The 18972-nt window shown below is 38.4% G+C and overlaps 1 protein-coding gene across 1 annotated transcript; it reads left to right on the forward strand.

The window, feature by feature from the left end:
* The first annotated feature begins 4011 nt into the window (after positions 1-4011).
* Positions 4012-17695, forward strand: cd101 (CD101 molecule). Its single transcript, XM_072686008.1, has 11 exons — positions 4012-4098; positions 6773-7150; positions 7370-7780; positions 8733-9134; positions 10471-10857; positions 11341-11703; positions 11879-12259; positions 13368-13775; positions 13891-14691; positions 14965-15354; positions 15589-17695. Exons 1-11 carry the CDS (start codon positions 4032-4034, stop codon positions 15804-15806), a joined length of 4206 nt encoding a protein of 1401 aa, XP_072542109.1. The 5' UTR covers positions 4012-4031; the 3' UTR covers positions 15807-17695.
* The last annotated feature ends 1277 nt before the right edge of the window (positions 17696-18972 follow it).

Raw genomic sequence — 18972 nt, forward strand, 5'->3', positions numbered from 1 at the left:
CTGTTACCATCTTTGAGCGAGCCAGTGTGAAACTGATCAGACAGACCAGTCTTGAAATGTAAAGGTAAGGTAAAGGTGCACGTATTTGTCACTGTACAGCGAAATGTGTCCTCCACATTTAACCCATCTGGTAGTGAACACACTCACACACACACACCCAGAGCGGTGGGCAGCCAAATCGAATCGAACCCACAACCCTGTTATCGATATCCCGGCGCTCTAACCGCTGAGCCACCACTGCCATGTGTACAGCACAGTAGTGTTAAAAGCTCAATATGTCAGTATTTAACATTAGTTCTGGCATACTGGTATTCATATCATACAACACACTATAGTCTTCTATATTCTGTTTTGTACATATTTAAAGTTATCCTAGACGGTTAAGAAAATTAAAAATGGTTTATGATGCTATAGACGTATAGAAATAGTGAAACCCTTTTGAACTGGTTCAGCAGTATAAAGACTCTTTTACAAGAATGTTTCCTTCTAAGAACCACTTTACCAGGCAAAGAACCATTTAAGCATTCAAATGGGTCTTGGAGTTGTCATGGTTCTGTATGGAACCATTACTTGTATTAAAGAACCTTTTAAGAACCCACTTTTGTTTTTTAAAACGGTGTTGTGTTGAGATTACTACTAACATTATTAGGTAAAGTTTCCTCTTAGTTTAGGTGGGAGTGTACAATGATATCGGATTGGTGTACTGTAGGCTTTCTCCAGGACAGCAAAATGGTAAAGGGATTCTGCACTAAATTACAACAGTTGTGTCTTGTGTTGCATCGCTCACTGCGGACTACTGCACTGCCTTGGAAAGCAGAATCAACTCAGCACTGTGAATTTCCTTTGCTGAGCAGCTGTATACAAGCTTAAGTTCCCTGTGCACAGTTCCAGGCTTTAGTCGGGGCCGGGTAAAGCATGCTGCCACTGGACTCCTCGACACTTTACAGTCTGATGGTCTGATTAACCAAAAGGACAGGAAATTGAAATGATCGTCTGGGCCCGTCTTTCAGGACTTAAGCTTGGTGCCTTAGTTCCAGGGAAGGGTAGTGTGCAAAGTCATTTTAGACAGTTTTATGATTCCAAATTTGCAACAACATTTGGAAGAAGGTTCTTTTGCTTTTCTAGCATGGCTGTGCTGAAGTGTACAAATAAAGTAAATAAAGAAATGATTGTCAGTTTGGTGAAGAAGTGAACAGTCCAATCAAAACAATTGTGGGGTGTGTAAAACATTCATCTGGCATGCAGTAATAATTCCAGATATTCAGAATCCTTGACATCATTAATGTAAATGTAAATATCATCAAGTATTAAGTTAGTCATATACTAAGCTTTATCAGTGCTGCCCAGCACTAGTCAACATCTAGTCTCATAGAGCTGGAACACCCAACCCTGATCCTGGAGACAACATATGGCTTGAAGAATTCAGTTCTAACGATCAGCGTTACCTGCCTCTTGTAAGCAAATATTTATGAGCATCTTGGTTTGCTTTGCATATTGGAGAGGATTCAAAAATTTAATGCTGTGCCATCGTACTGTGATCATTCTGCTACAAACAGTTCTGGGAAATTCAACCCAGTCCCATCTGTCAAGGTAAAACTCTGTTACATTGATATATTATTCATCCACAAGGGGGCTCCTTCTGGCTACATTTGAGTGATGTAATTGCATGCAGGGAAATCAAACAGAATAATGGAATCAGATACGCATCTAGCCTTCATTGTAATGTGCAAATGAATGAGGGCTGCAGCAGTAGGATTTGGTGAGACTGACTAGATCTCATTAAGGTATGTCTTGGCCAGGCACTGGAGGTGCACTGTGGTCTAGCTTGGTGATTATCAGATTCTCCACAATGGGACCCATTTATCAACACTTTCCCAACTCTTCATTGCCTGGAGAGTTTTATCAAGATCTGATGTGTGATTTACTTTTCTTGCTTCATAGTCCACTTTCCCTGTCTTCTATTCTGCAATTTTCCTTCATGCTAAACTGCCTTAACATCATAACATAGTTTCTGTTTGGTTTGCCTGTGGCCGTGATGTTTTCTCTGGGATTTCAAAAAGCCCATGATCATGTTAGGCCCAAAGTTTGAGAAATTCCACAGGAATTGTGAACACTTACCAACGAAGGATCATTAGTTCATGTTTCTGCTCTGTGCTCTGATGACATGAGAAATTGCAGCTGCAAAGTAATTGAGCATCCAAACCATGAGCGGGTGGTTTGAAGTTTGAGAAAAGCTGACTCTCTTCCTTTGGCTTCAGTGGAATAATGTTTCAATTACACAGCACTTTACTGGGACATGGTTTGTCTCTGTGTTTAGTTATTCTCCATGCTGTGGAAAAGGCAAGCCAGGCCAGTGTGGTCCCTGCTAAAAAAGGCTGATGCTGCAGTCTAGCCCTATTCAAGATGCTGGTCTAATACTGGATCCAATAAGTGCAGACAGGCAGTCGCCTTTAAACCTCTTGCTTCTCCACAGACTGTGTTTTACATGACTGGCCTCAGGAATCAGAAACAAGAGAGATCTGTGTTTGGGTGAGTTAAGAACCCTGTCTTCTGCCATGCCCTCAAGTCTGGGACCAGTTTGTGCTTGTCTGATAGAAAAGATCACACAGCAAGTTTGCTTTACACAAGATAGACACACATTGTGTCCTAACTTTATATATATATATATATATATATATATATATATATATATATATATATATATATATATATATATATATATATATATATATATATATAGATTGCAAGATATCAGTTGAGCTGTGTTTTGTACCTTCTGTACTATTTTTTTTCAGTTCGCAGTCTTCACACTCAAATTTGGGAGTCAGTGTGAGACTTGTGGTTTTTGTGGTTCAGCTACAGTCACATGGAAGAAGTGGTTTTCTACCATACGTCAGTGCCTTTGTCTCACCTTTTTTAATGTCAGAACACTCAAAGCTTCTGTCTGTAGTTTTTATCTTTGTCAAGGCAGTTCCGTGTAAGGAAGCAAATGATGGTCCACCACTAAATGTTACAAATGACTGATCTACATAGTCCTAAAGACCTAAACACCCCTAAACAACCCTAACGTAGTATATTAGTACACTAACCTAACCACTAATGATCAACTCACTAACCTTTTTATTAACTCCCACATGATTTGAATTTGAGTCAGGTGTTGTCAAAAGAAGTTCAGACTTTCACTTTAGTACATTATATCTGTGCTTTTCCTCCCCTAAACCAAATCACTCCATCAAACACAATTTCGTTGAAGCAGTGTCCGGTTGGCTTGTTGTTTCTTTACAGCATGTGTCGCCGAAGGCAGAAGTGGCAGCTGAGCAGTCCCTGACACTGACCACTCTTTCCTTCTGAAGTCATTATACAAGTCATGTGGACAAGCGTCATGTGTCTGCAGGGAAAACCACTAGATGGCGAAATTGCCTGCCATTTCCTGAACCAGTATGTGATACTCTCAAAGGGATTAATGCACCTGTAGGGTTGAACAGGGTCTGTTATATTGTCCTTGACTGATACCATATTAGAAGCAAGCACTATCTTAAAGATGTAAAAGTACAGAAATGGTAACAGAGATGGCATCAGTTGGACAGTTAACTAGACAGACCTGATTAAAACCACAAACCACAGCCTAATTCTCACTGATCTGCCTAATCTGTTTTATATAGGTCAGTGAGTTTGTAGAAATGGCTGAGCAATACAGAAAGTAGTGCATTTAGAAAGCCCCCAATCAATCTTCTCAATGTTTCCTGTGTCCTGAATCATGTCTCTAAAGCTACATGTGAGCTGCAGAGCCTGTATAACAAGTTGATGCTTTTTCAAAGGATCACTTTCAATAGGCAGCATGAGTGTGAGACGTCAAAGTATGAGAAGACCGGAAACCCACAAGCTTTTCACATTTCCTCTTAGTCTGCGTGAAGTGACACAGTTTTGGTCAAACAGTTTTTGCTGACACTTACATCTTGGGTGTAAGGACACTGTGCAGTGTGTTGCAGATAATTTTGGTATGTCCACTGACCAGGTTGGTCAAGTTTAGGATGTTTCTTCGGCTCCAGCTGTGGCTGTTCCCTCTGCTGATGTACCTCGCAGGACTCCTGCTGAGTGGTGAGATTATTCAGCTTTTCTAATCTCATTTTTTGACTTGTTTAGACTGCTTTCTCACCTGCCAGCATGGTGTGATCTGATGTATGGGAAGAGCTGTTAACAAGGTACTAGATTAATTTGATTGCCATTTACTTCAAAACATTGCAAATAAATTAAGCAATTAAACAGCCTATAAAAAGAAATCCTACAAATTTCCAAATTCAGTGGTTAAAAAACAGTCTTTCAAAGTGGTTGACATTTTCACTGAAGAGAAACTTACAAAGTTAAATTTCTTTACCTTAGTGGTGATAGAAACCAGTGGTCTCTGTCTACAACGCAAATATAGACATTTTTATTTACTCTCCAAAATGCACATTCTGAGCTTTATGTGTGTATTGTGGAGAACCAATCAGAAATCTGATATATGCACACACAGTTTCTAGTCCTTGTAGAGAAATATTACCATTCAGTAGGATTCTTTGGAGCAGATAAACATTAACCTATTGGCACCATGCCTAATGCAAAGTGCGGACTAGAGGGGTTTGAGGCCCCCCAGCATTGAGTTGTGGAGAGGTGGAACTAAGTTCTCTGTAATGATGGTGCTCCATCTAATACTTTTAGGATGAGTTGGGGATGAGGTGGGGTGGTGAACATCAAAAAACACCAACCCAAACCACACCAAAACACCCTTAATAACACATAACGACACAAAATGGCAATGCATAACAAAACTACTACTGACCAGTGTTTTTAAACCAGGCACCCCAAAGTGTCATGGGAGTGCTCCCATGCTTGCATTTTTGTAAACAGCCTTTATGTACATTTAATGTATATTAAGAGCATGCCCAATAGTTTAGTTTAATTTATTAGTATAGTTCATTAGTATGCTTTTCTTGTCTTTTATTGAGCACATTGAGCAAACGCCCACAGTGCAGACTAGAAAAGGTAAGTGAATTTATCAACTTGTACATCCCCTGTAGCAGCAATCACATCCAATCACATTTCCTGTACATACATATAAGATTTGTACAGTTCAAAGAGGATAATTTCGATCACACCTTGCTCTTCAGGTCATGCTGCAGCATCTCATTAGATATAAGTTCAGGACCATGAGGGGTCATGGAGCGCTGCCTTAACGTTCTCCTGTAAATGTATTGATGCACTTTTTAAATTCATTGTTGCCTCAATGATTGCTAGGCATTCAAGCCCTAAGGCAGCAAAGGAGCCCCAAACCGCTCTACAATGCTCCACAGTTTGGATGAGATTTTGGTGTTGAGCATTATTGTGGTAACATGTTTGACATTTGTCTCTTCTTTCCTTAGAATCTTTTCCCAGAATCTTTGTGGACCATTCAGACTTGATGAACACCATTCTTAGTCTGTGTGTTCAGAGCAAAATTGTGACCAAAACTGTGGCCAGTGTTTCCCAAAGATGCAATTTCAGTTAGAAAGAGTAAATGTTCCCACACCAATGTTCCATTTAAAGCATTTGTGTGGGAACATTTTGGCTTTAAGCTGAATAACTTAGGAGAGCTCATTAACATGAATGATCATGTTGACTGTGGTTAAAAACAGTGGTGACATAAAGTGGCAATACAACTAACCAAGAAGGTCATCTAAAACATGACTGTCCCATCCAGTTTTCCAAGCTGGGAACATAAACCACAGTTGGGGTAGGGCCTTCCGACAGTAAGCTATTACAGATGCTTTTGCTTAGTGTAAATATGAGTGATAAAGTGACAGTTCACGCTCACAGATAGCTCAACCCCCTATAGCCAAAGAGATGCTGCCATTAAGCAAGTTTGGGGAAAAAAAAAACAAAATATGCTTCACATGTTGCAGTATTTAAAATACTTTTGAAATGCAGTACAAATGATCAAAAACTGTTATTCTTACTATTATTACTATAAATCCTGAATTGTCTTCATTTGTAGACCGTGATGTATTTGACAATGTTTTTGTAGACTTTTCTAACATCATGCATCTATAAACACGTTTTCTGAGGTTTTCTGAAAGTTGTTTGCATGGTTCACATTAACCAGTATTTCTTAGGAAGAGCAGATTTGTCAGTAAGCAGGCTTTGCGGGTCTTTATTTAATGGGGCAAAAACAAAAAAAAAAATCTTTTTGCCAATTAAACTCTGAAAAGTCATTACCACAGAGGTTCACTTACCTTTTCTAGCCTGCAGTGTGGATTATAACTCGGTGTGCTCAATACAAAAACAATACAAAACAGTACAGCTCTTTGTGTGTTATTAGATTGTGTTTGCCAGTATTTGGGGATGATCAAATCAAACCACATTTTATCAGTAAAGTATCTTAAACTGGTTGTAGTCATTGAATATGACTTTAAACATGAAATGGGACAATGAGTCAATGATTATACATATCCAGAAATGCCATGTCAACACAAAGACTTTTACTGTTTTATGTCTGTCTGTCTGTTGTCTTGCTTTTGTAAGTTGGAATGACTTAAAACAGTTAACTGTTTAAAATATTAAGTATTACAGCTTTTAAGCACCTAATCACAAGTTGGTGCACCTAATTGGTGTACCTTGTATTTAAAAACTCAGAACAGTAGCAAATATGGATAACTAGTTGTATCAGTACTAATTCCTGATGGCATAACAACAGCTTTATCTTTTGACATTAGTGAATGCATTTGTTTTACTGAAAGTGTTCATCTTTTCCTTACAGATATTTGCAGAGGTGAACATCTGGTAAAGATCCAGGAAGGTCCATTGTTTCGTGTGAAAGGATATCCAATATCCATCTCCTGTAACGTTAGTGGCTATCTTGGTCAAGCTGACCAGTGCTTTGAATTTTTAGTCTATAAACCAAATTTTCCAGATAGGGAAATCAGGATGATTAGTACATGTGACGAAAACTATCCTTATGCCGTGTTCAATCAAAGAGTAAGGGACAAAAGTATTACGATTGAGAGGCGGTCAAAGACCTCGGTTCTCCTTCATCTTGTATCACTGCTAGCAGAAGATGCTGGAACATATGAATGTTTTACCCCCAATTCATTTCAGATCTATGAGGGAACCTACAATGCAAAAATAACATTGAATGGTAAGTCTGTTTTCATTCTTTTTCTCTATGATGATTTTGATGGGTGGCCAACTGGTCACAAACTATTTTCTATCTAACAACACCATTATCAACTGAATATGTACTTATCTTTCTGTACCTTTATATAAGATGTTCAACAAACTCTAATTTTATTTGCACCTACATAAAATGAGGAAAATGGGAAAAGCATTCCATCAATGCCTCTTTTGTCTCAAACAGTGATTGAGGATACTCTGAAGGCATCCTACTCCGGCCCACAGTCTCATAGCATCTCGGAGGGTGAAGCCCTTCAGCTTGAATGCGAAGTCTCTAGCCAGACCATGCAGCACACTCATTTGTCTGTCACATGGTATGTCAGTGGTAGCACAGAAACCTTCCAAATCATCACTCTGGACCGAGATCTGACTGTCAGGCCAGGAACAGCGTTTGAAAATCAGTATCGCTCAGGGCTCATCAGTATAGAAAAAGTAGAAGACACCACCTATAGACTGAAGATGAGTCAGGTGCAGCAGGCAGTTAGTGGAGAGATCTACTGCCAGGCTGAAGAATGGATCCAGGACCCAGACCGCTCCTGGACACGGATTGCCCACAAGAATACCACTGGGATCAGTTTGGAGGTCAAAACTCTAGGTGAGGAGTTCAGGGTTGGTTTTATCAGATAGTCATGAATTTTAGAGACACATTACATAATACATATCTACAAGTGCGTTCAGGCAATTTCTTAGGTATATGTCAATATATGCAGTGCCATTGTTACATAAACAGTTATGTAAGCTGTGTGTGATGTTATATAAAGTTACTGTACAATAAGTATACAATTTATTCTTATACTATGAAAGTATGTAGTACAAGGTTATACAACATCTGTGCATTTTCATATTTGCAGAACTTTATGAATAAGCACTCTCTTTTTTTTAAACTCAACTCCAGTTTCCAATATCTGGAAAAAAAAGGTTGTCAATTGATTAACAATTTATTGCTTTAACTGACAACTGGAAGAACATTAAATAATTACATTATTTATAATTATCTTTAATTCAAGTTAATAAAAATGACTCAAATCTATTATTTATTTGTAATGTTATTTATTTATAATCATTACAATTTTTATTGGAGAAACAGATTCACAGTGAATTAGTAAGGTTAAAATACTCACTAATTATTAACAAAATAATCATCATCATTTAGGGTCTGACAAGGATGAAGCCTAATCCTGGACTACATGTATTTTTCAGTGTGTAGGTACTATATAGAATCTGTAGTAATATAGACAATATGAACAATATTAGTTATTTTATGTATTAACACTTTGAAATGTCACAGAGAAATCAAATCCTCTGGATTTTGTTATTGATTGAGGCCTGGTTAGAGGCAGCTACAGGAGTTGTTCTCAGACATAATATCTATGTTAGTGTGTTGATGCTAGTCACACAATATTTAAAGGAATATTTATTTAGATGTTTTCAAGAGACTCTGTTTCATTGAGATAAAATACCTGAGACCAGTTTTTCCTGAACAAAAATGACTTGGAAATTAAATAGAATTATGCAAGTTTTGCATCTCAGTGTTTTCTGTTTGCCAGCCGTTGCTGAAGTGGACTCCTTCATCACTGACATTGGTGTTGTCAGTGGGGATGTTCAGGAGGGAGATAAGATGGTGATCCGTTGCAGTGTACAAGCAGACAATCTTTCAAGACATTTCTTCTCCATCACCTGGCTGAAAAACAACATGGAAGTGGCCCACATTGGACCCTCTGGTGTACTGACAGTAGCTTCGGACTATTTAGCAAGAGAGAGCAAGGGTGAGCTAAAAGCGGTGAAGATCACAGATAAAGCCTACGTCCTCACCATCCAATCAGTCAGGACTGTAGACCAAGGCCAATACAAGTGCAGAGCTACCCAAGAGGAGATGACTGAGACAGGAGCATTTAGCAGAAGGCAAAGCCAGCTGTCCCGGGAAGAGACTGTGCACATTACAGCCAAAGGTCAGATGATTTATTATTATTATTATTAGTTGTAGTAGTAGTAGTAGTAGTAGTAGTAGTAGTATTGTTGTTGATTATATCTAATTAATGTTGTTAATTATATAATTTTATTTGGAATTTAAAAAAAATGTAAGATTTATTAGAAAATTATCCCCTTTATATTATGTGAAAATGTCATGATGATCTGACTAATGTAAATGATCATTTACATTACGGTTTAGCATTTTTTCCTTCACCTGTAGTAAACATTTATGAATGCTTTCACAAAAATATATTATTCTGTTGAATAGTTGAGCAAAATGATCCAACTTTCAGTATGAGTATGTGAACCTTGAGGAGTATGAGTTTATTGAAAAAGGTTATTGAAGTCAGGTGTTTCATCCAAGAGAACAGCAATCAAGCCTGAATTCAGCAGGCCTTTAATTTTTCATATACAACATAAACTTGAGTCCTCCAATAAAAGTATGGTCTTTACCACACAAGTTCATAGAAGTATGCCTTGTCTCAAACAAAGGACATTCCTGGAGACCTCAGAAAAAGTGTCATCAAAGCTTATGAGGCTGAAACGTGTTATGAAACCACACATATTCTCCCAAGGTAGTGGATGTCCAGCAAAAATTACGCTAAGAGTGCAGACAGTAGTATTCCCAATGTCATGAGAGTCCATAATCAGGCAAATGCTGAATATGGATTGTGTGCATGACAGGATAGCCATAAAGAAACCACTATTCTCCAAAAACAGCACTAGTGCCCATCCGAAGATGCCACTTTCTTCTGGATTGATCTACAGGATTATGTCAGAGTATCTGTCTGTGAACTGTAACCTAGGACAGCTATGATGCAATGGTTAAAGCGTGAGGAATTCACCATTTTGGAATGGCAATGGCCAAGTCCAAACCCTTACCCAATAGAAATTTGAAGGGAAAATGAGCAGCTTATGTAAATGCCTTTTTACTGAGTTGAAGCATTTTTTTAAATGGACCAAAAGCCTCCAAATGTTCTTAAAACCAATACTTTGTACACTAACAAAGATATTTAATATTGTGTAATTATTCTGAATAATGAAAAAATGCATTATTTGTTTAGCCGCATTCTTTTTATCTACTTTAGGACATGTGATGAAGATCTAATTCTATTTCAGGTCAAACATTATACAAAATACTAAGGGTTGTGGCAATGTGTGTTTTAAACTGTCTTCTGGGAATATGTAAATGTCTAAATGGTGATAAGTGATACCAGAAAGAATTATATACTTTAACAACTTAAAATGAAACTGTGCCTTAAACTCTGGAACTACAAAACTAATCCCACATTTGTTTCTGCCCTGAAAAAAAAGAGAGTAGTCTGGCTGTGGTTATGGCAAGGCAAGAAGTTCAGGTGATTGAAGGAGAAACACTAAAGCTCACCTGCAATGTGTCTGGAGCCAGTGGACCACTATCTGTGTCCTGGAAACACAAGAAGACTACAGGCAGCTCTTTCAGGGATATCATCAGCCTGACTCGTGAGGGTGTGATGGAGGATAAGGGGGGCCAGTATCAGCAGAGAACTGTCCGCACATTCCGCCCAACTGCTGCTGACTTCACTTTGGAGATCAGTGATGCTGTTGTGTCTGACAGCGGTGAATATACGTGCACTGTGTCGGAGTGGAACATAGACACCAGTGGCACCATGAAGGAAGTAAAAAGCCAGTCACAGAAAGGCACTGTTTCTGTAAAGTCTATTGGTAAGCCCATTTTTTGAATATTTTGGGTAGGAGTGTATAAGGGGACGATCAGGGTCTTGGAATGTGTAGAAAGAAAATCAACCAATTTCCTAAGAGGTTTTTGAACATTTGCCATTATTTCCAGTAATGTAAAATGGCTTGCATGTAAACAATTGAGCTTTAGCTCAGTCATCCTTTAGTTACCCCTATAAATAAAAATGAGTGCTGTTATCTGTTAGGTATGTTAATACATACATTCTTTACATTTCTTAAAAAATGGTTCCTGATTAGTTTGTGGCTTGGATATACAGTTTCTAAAGCTAAAACGTTTATTGGCAATTGCCTTTGCATTATATGGATCATTGTCATTACTGTCACATTACATCTTGTAATAATTGAAATGAGCATCAACAAAAAAATTCATTACCAGTAATGGTAACATGGCTCTTTTTCACTAATTGACATAATTGATCACGCTCATATTTGTCTCTCTTGTTTTTTTAGATTCTCTCCTAACTGTGGTCCTGAAAAGTCGGGACACAAATGTAACTGAGAATTCCTTTATAAACCTGTTTTGCACAGTGAAAGGACCTAAAGTTCCCCTTGATGTACACTGGAAATTTCAACCATCCGATTCAGCTGCTCAGAAAGACATTATATGTATGCTCCGCAGTGGAGCCATATCCTGTGGCGCAGAGCAGAAAGATTATCAGGTGGAAGCTAATGGCAATGGTTTCATTCTCAGGGTGTTGAGGGCAAGTAAAAGACACCATGGAATTTACCAGTGCCAGATCACTGCTTATCGAGAAAGTGTTCAGAAAGCCCAGAAACACTCCAATAAACTCGCAGTCACAGTACACAGTCCTGGTAAGATTCTAATACATAAGACTTCATGTTCTCTTAATGGAGTTTTCTATTTTGTAAACACAGTACCTGAGACCTACATTTTCAGTTTGTTGGTAAACCTGAGTATTTACTTGTCTAGATTTTCCACCATCCAACTGAATCCAACCCTGTTCTTCTTTCTTTTTTTTCAATGCAGTCAGCAAATTGTCTGTTTCCATAAGGTCTCCCTCAGAGTTCCTGGTCAAGAGCAATGCAAAAATCGATTGCTTGATTAATGCAGCAGTCTCTAATTCTTCCCGTTTTGCTGTAACATGGAGGTTTAGAGACCAGAATTTGGTCAGTATGGATCCAAAAGGAGTGATCACTTTGGGCTCTGCAGCCAATCTAGGAATGGACCAGAGGATAAACATGCACATGATTGAGAAGCAAACCTACCAATTGACCATTCAACAGGCCAGGTCAGTTGACAGTGGCACATACAACTGTTCAGTAGAGGAATGGATTCAAGATCCTGATGGCATCTGGTATCCACTTAAGACAATGTCTGCCATCATGACACTTCCTGTGAATGAAATAGGTATGTTGCCTGTAGCTTTGATATTTGGCATTTTTTGTATCTTGGCCTAACATCTAGAGATGTTTTTGTGTGGTCAGCACTTGACACAGGGCATGTATGCTGTCATAGACTACATAACAATATAGACATACCCTGAGCTGCCAATGTATTAGGCACACAAAAAGCATTTGGTCGTAGTTATTTCTGCTAAGCCAATATAGAATTCACTTCACCTTCCCTTTTTTACACAACAGTCACTTTTTACACAGGGGGATTGGGTGTATAAATACATAAATGTCATATTGCTTTGTTTCTTGGTCCCCAAGGATCCCTTTTATGCATTATTAGGTTTATTCATCAGGGTCTGAGGGGGGGAATAAACAGTAATTTAGACACAATTTCAAACAGTTTCTTGTTAAATGTATATATTTTCAGGTCCCGACCACACATATACACCCCAGGTATTTTTAAAAAGTGAGATTTCTCTCCCTCCTGTTTTTTTTTAAACATTTCCATCCACACAGAGACCACGAAAACACTCACACAAGCATGCTATCCCTGGATGGGGCAATAGTACCTCATACAGCACCACAAAGATAGAAAATAAATGAGGTTTACTTCCAAATTTCTCACTACTTCCTGTGTAGTGTGCGATGCAAGACACAAATTTATGGACTCTACATCTAAATAGAGCTTTATATAGCTGTAATGATCATCTGAATCATCTTAATCATCTTTATCATTTGAAATCTGAAATCTAGTGCTATCTACATGTAGACATTGTACTTTTATGATATATGCAGTTTACTATAGAAGATGTAAAGAGGTAGGTAGGTAGATTCAGGCAGAAACATGCATACATCATGACATTAGCAATTTCATGAAGCTCCATTTCCCCATCCACACAACAACAGCAAACAAAAAATGTTTTATTTGGCCTTTATTGTCCTTTACATTTGCATTGTCCATAAACTTGAAAAAAATTACTATCTCTAATATTACTTATCTATTACTTTCGGAATAAGGTCATCAACCACCAAAGTTTATGACAATTCTTTTGGCTTAAGACTTATTTATTAGTGTCATTTTTTGGTAAACCTTGTTTTTTGGTTTTGTCATTATCCTTCAGCTAATACGTTCAGCCTGAATACGTCTGATCATCAGCTGGTGGTCACAGAGGGAGAGAAGGTGGATTTGAGCTGCTCAATGAGTCAAGATATACAAGATTCCACATTGCAGTACTCTCTGACCTGGTTTTTTGAAAGCCAAGGTCAGACACAGTCTACAGTACAGTTTCTGTCCTACAGCTATGATGGCCGTCTGCAGTTCCTAGGTCATGACCCAGAATTTCAACATAGGCTTCATTTCTCACGACCAACAACTAAAGCTTTCCATCTGTCCATCCTGAATTCAATCTCATCTGATAGTGGAGGCTACTACTGTCAGATAGATCAATATCATCTTGATTGTAAAGGCAAATGGGAATGGAAGGCACAGGCTAAGTCAGGTTTTACCAATGTCCACGTACGTTTAATAGGTATGTTCTCATTTTATTCCAGATTCAAAGTACCATACCATGTTTAGGTTAATGTAGATAATAATGTAAATGATGGAATAATTTCTTCTCATTTGTTCTTGTGCTTTGGAAACAGAGAGTAAACTACAAGTTGAGAAGGCGAGCCGCAGTCTCAACGTTACAGATCGTCACGCTGGCTTCACAGTTGAATGTAAAATCAATTCTCGCTCCAGTGAGAAGTCTCATTTTGAAGTGACCTGGTTCAAGAGTCAGAAAGGAGGGACTCCAGTGTCCATCTTCACTGCCAGTAAAGACGGAACTCTGAACAGTGCTAACAGTCAAAAACATCTGATTTATACCCGTCCAGCTACCACCCTATATAAACTCACTGTGCCTGACGTTGATTCCTTTGACAATGGCCAGTATCATTGTCAAGTTGTGGAATGGTTGTTGACCAATGAATGGAGGAATATAGCTAAAGACAAATCTGGAGAACTTTCTGTCTATGTGGAGTCAGAGGAAAAGCAAAGTACAGACATTCTTGTTTTGGAGAATCCTACAAGTGAACTGAACCTCACAGAGGGACAGCAGTTTGACCTTTCCTGCTCTATTCATGTTAATAAAGTGGACCCCAGCATGCACTACACTCTTACCTGGCTGGTGGAGAAGCCAAACTCCAATGCCAGGACTGTTTTAATGAAACATACCTATGATGGGCATCTGCAGTATGCTTTCACAGACCAACAACTTCGAAGCAGGCTACAGTTTTCCAGGTCTTCTGCCACAACATTTCAGCTTACTGTCTTCAACTCAATTCCGGCTGACAATGGAAGCTACCAGTGCATGGTAGAGCAGTTTCAGCTTGAATGTGAGGGCAAATGGAAAAGGAAAGGAACTGCAGAATCAAAACCAACCATGGTCGCTGTTCAAAATATTGGTAATGCACTACATTCAGTTTCTGTCAATTACTTTAGTTTATACATATCTACTATATCTACATCTACATACACCAGTGGTTTCCATGGTCCTGGAGTACCCCTTTCCCCCCCTGCTTCAACACACTTAATTTAACTATCCACTAATGTTTAGGAAAGCACTAAAATGTGCGGAAAACGAAGTACTCCAGAACCAGGGTTCATAACCTGTGGCTTTTAAAGTAAAAAAAAAAAGAAAATTAATGTTTTGCATTCCTTTTATTTATTCCAAACAGAGAGTAAACTACAACTCCTAAAAGTCCACCGAAGTCACAATGTTACCAATCGTCATGCTGGCTTCACAATTAAGTGCGAAATCCAGTCTCGCTCAAGTGAGAAGTCTGTATTTGAAGTGACCTGGTCCAGAATGGACGAAAATGGACGTCCTCTGACCATCTTTAATGTGAGTCCGGATGGTACTCTACATAGCCTTACCGGTGATCGAGGTCTGGTGTATCAGCATCCGAGTGCCATGCTCTACACACTCACTGTGCCAGATGTTAACCCCATTGACAATGGCCAATACCAGTGTCGGGTTGTGGAATGGCTGCCTACAGCTACTAATGGTTGGAGGAAGGTAGCTGAAGACAAATCTGGACAACTTGCTGTCCATGTCTATGACAAAGGTAACGTTGTATTCTCTCATTTATTTATTTATAATTCACAAACTTTAGTGCATCTTCCTGCAGGTCTCCCCTCCAAACCTAACACACCCCATGCTTCTAAGTATAGAAGCTTCTAATTATAATAAGGGTCGGTAGGAATGTAGATGTTCAAGAGCAGGGTTTGTGTCCACTGCTTTGGAGATTCTACCAACTAATCCTTCATTAGTAATATTCTTTTTTTTGTTTTGTTTTTAGGTGCTACCACTGAATCTAAACAAGGCTGCTCTTCTGGAGCAATCCTGGGTGGCCTTATTCCCCTGATTTTCTGTCTGCTTGGGATCATCATACTGCTACTCATCACAGTTAAGAGGACAAAGTCTGATTCCAAAAAACAAAAAGACTGTTTGTGGGCTGAGAATAATCCACTCAAGCCTGTTCCAGAATCAACAGCAGTTGAAGGGGACAATGCCTAGCTGATCACAAGTCATGTTCTGACCGGGTTCTAGCAGCTACCTTCCACTGTAACTAGCAGTATCTGTGATTACGACAGTATTGAGTAAAAGAACAAAAACAGAACAGTTCATGTATGAGTACAAGTTGAGATGAGGGAGAGGTGTAGCAAGACCCTTCTGGTAAAAATGGGAACGAAAAATGCATAGTTGGCTTTTAACCTGAACTCACCTCATAGAAGTCACAGTTCTTTTGCTCTTGACCCGGATTTTCTGATTTTCAGTTTTAAAAATGCAGCTTATTTTAGTTATGATGATGTCATTTACATTCTCATTCAGTTATATAGTAATCTTTCCAATCTCTCAGGACTTTTTTTCCCCAGAGTTGCTCAGATGAAAAAATAACTTCACAATAACTAGGTGATGACATCCAAATGCTTTACAGACATGTAGCCTGTCCCTCAGACAGCAATATCTGAAAGCCAGAGGAACCTTTCTTATTGTGATCTAGAGCTTTTAACTTAAACAGTAATGTAAGGTTGATTTTTATTATAGTAACATTTTGAGTATAACTGTCTACAGCCATCATAATTGTATTTTTATAAATGTACAACTTTAAATTTAGACAAATAGCTGTTTGAAATATCACCAAAATGTGTGTATAAATTGCTTTTGCTGTCAATGTAATATGTTTGTTTATGAAATAATAATTTACCTTATGAGTTTTGTACAGAACTTATTTAAACGCTTAAATTTGCACTTAAGATCATGTGGAAAGAGGAAGTCTCTGAAAAGGGGTAGTGTGTGCAGTACTGAGACATCTGTATCTGACCTTGTGGTTTATGCTGTTGCAAGTAGGCCAATCTTGACACGAAAAAGGAAAGCTTGAATGTGGTCAGAATGAGATGCTGTTATTTCAATGATGTTAGTTTGCACATTGTATGATGAATCCAAAAATTAAAGCATTTACATAAAACAATTCCTCAGATCTTACAAACCCAACTCAATGACTGAAAATCCATTTTTCAGAACAGAACTGCCTTGGGCAGATAACAGATGGTCTTGTTATGGGACCATGACAAAATGACCAAAAGCACAATTTACAAGAACCTACATAACTACAACTGTGTCCTGGATGTCTTTTTCTTGACTAGATTGAATCTGTCTACAAGACCTTATATCTAGTCCTCTAGGCTCTTTTAAGTGCCTGACCACCCTGTTTTCATGGCTAGTGATCTGCATCTTGCAGTGCAGCCTCTGTATATATGTGCATGACGTCTTCTGTGGACAGCAGTCATTGACAAGTCCACACCAGTGTTGAGTGTTCCTGATCTGTCAAAGAGGAGTATGAAGATGTTTCTTCATTATGGTGACATGTCTGAGTAATCAGAGTAAACACCTGTAAAGAATGATTATACAGAGTCCTTTAGGCTTTACGTGGTAAACAATAATCATAATATATTGAATTAATTTTTAATAAAATCTAAGAATGTGCACTTTGACGTTTGTAAAACTACAATGGCAAATAAAAAAACTGAGACTGAAGACAAAGGTGGTAATTGTGAAAAGAACAGACCTCAAGCAGCAAGCCAACAGCTAAATGAATGTCAGGTGAATATAGCCTGAGTGATTTCCTGTAACAGCAGATCAATATTCTCTATAAGTTAAGCATTAAGGGTTGTGAACTGCATAGTGTGCCTTAGTTTGGGAGTGGGAGTGTGTGAGAACATGCAGTTCTGTCGTGTGAAGTTTAGTCTGTCAGCCACAAAGATGTGGTGACTAACACAGTCTAAGCCTGCGACTTACATGCTGATCTATTACCTTGTCTGGCGTTACACCCAACCTTAGGTAGTCCTGCCCTCTTCTCACAGTCTGTCAATGTTGCTGTTCTTGGTGTTCACTTTTCTGTTTCCTGTAGATCATTGCTTATCTTAAATTATATACTGTTTCCCCACTGTGCATCTTTTTTCATGTCTTGCTACAACACAGTATTTCTTTACAAATGCTATAGTCTTGTGTTGCACTGGGTGTCTTACAACCACTTTCCATGATGTTCGACGACTGCTAGCATATGTGCCACAAGTACTGTGTACCTGTCTGTTTATAAGCATTGCATTTTGCATTAAAGGATTGCATGCTTGTATATACCATATATAGACAAACTTAAAATGCAATCAGATCTTTATCTAATCCACATAACTAAAGAAACCAAATTAAATGACACTTAACTGAGCAAAATTATGAATATATGACTTTTTCCAAGCCAACCAGGCAGAGCCATTTCTAAAAAGTCTAGCCTCCCCCAGTAGATTCTTATTGTGCAGGAGCTTAACATGTGGGTTTTGATGGTTTGTTCCAATTGTGTATTCTTGGTACTATCCGACACCAACTCAGTCAAATCCTCACTGGAACTTTCCAACATCTACCAGTAGAAGCTGTGACTGCAGACAGGAAGAACAAACTCCATACCTTTGAATTTTGAGGCAATGTTGGATGAGCAGGGTCTGGACCATGTAACAGTTTGAAGTGTGATGTTTAAGGTTCTCAAAAACACGTTCTGGGTAAGCAGCACCTTCTAGTGGTTAAATAAATCATTACCTCCATCAATTACTTAACTCTTTACATTTCAACCCACTGTCCATTACCCCATATTCAGTAGGAATCAGGGCGTTAGATTTTAGAATCAGCGTTAGAATCAGAGCAGTGTTACATTTTGATGAAACATTAGTTTGTATCCATGTATGTGCTTGTCATCAAAGCATGTGTTGATGCTAAAATGATCCAAGTCTTCTGAACTGTAAAATAATTAAGGATATTTAGTTTAACTTGATCAGTTGTTGAACTTCAAGAACTTCAACAGTACATACGCAGGTTGGATTAAACAGTCTGTTTGGAACATGGAAATTTCACACTCTGAAGTGCTGTTCATTTAGTTTCAAGTACTTTCCAGTTTAAAAGTTAAGTCAAGTTGGAGAACAGACACTGAACACTGATGCAAAGAGCGTTTTATTCAGTAAACCTTATTTACTTCAAGATGTTTGATTAAAATGGTTAAAGTGACAACAAAAGGTATTACCAATAAAACCAAATTCTGTCCCTGGATTACCGGAAGCTGCTGAATCGTATCTGTATAAAAACTGATTTGACAACAACTAATAATTTTTTAGAGTATTTAACAGGCTACTGTTCA

This window comes from Salminus brasiliensis, chromosome 8 (genome assembly GCF_030463535.1).
Source record: "Salminus brasiliensis chromosome 8, fSalBra1.hap2, whole genome shotgun sequence".
Classification (NCBI taxonomy): domain Eukaryota; kingdom Metazoa; phylum Chordata; class Actinopteri; order Characiformes; family Bryconidae; genus Salminus; species Salminus brasiliensis.

What these genes read in the sequence shown, in the direction of transcription:
- cd101 (XM_072686008.1), top strand. Translation starts at nt 4,032, where the DNA reads ATGTTTCTTCGGCTCCAGCTGTGGCTGTTCCCTCTGCTGATGTACCTC. An exon ending in TGTCCACGTACGTTTAATAG is followed by an intron (nt 13,776 to 13,890) that starts GTATGTTCTCAT and finishes CTTTGGAAACAG; the next exon opens with AGAGTAAACTACAAGTTGAG. An exon ending in TGTCCATGTCTATGACAAAG is followed by an intron (nt 15,355 to 15,588) that starts GTAACGTTGTAT and finishes TTTTGTTTTTAG; the next exon opens with GTGCTACCACTGAATCTAAA.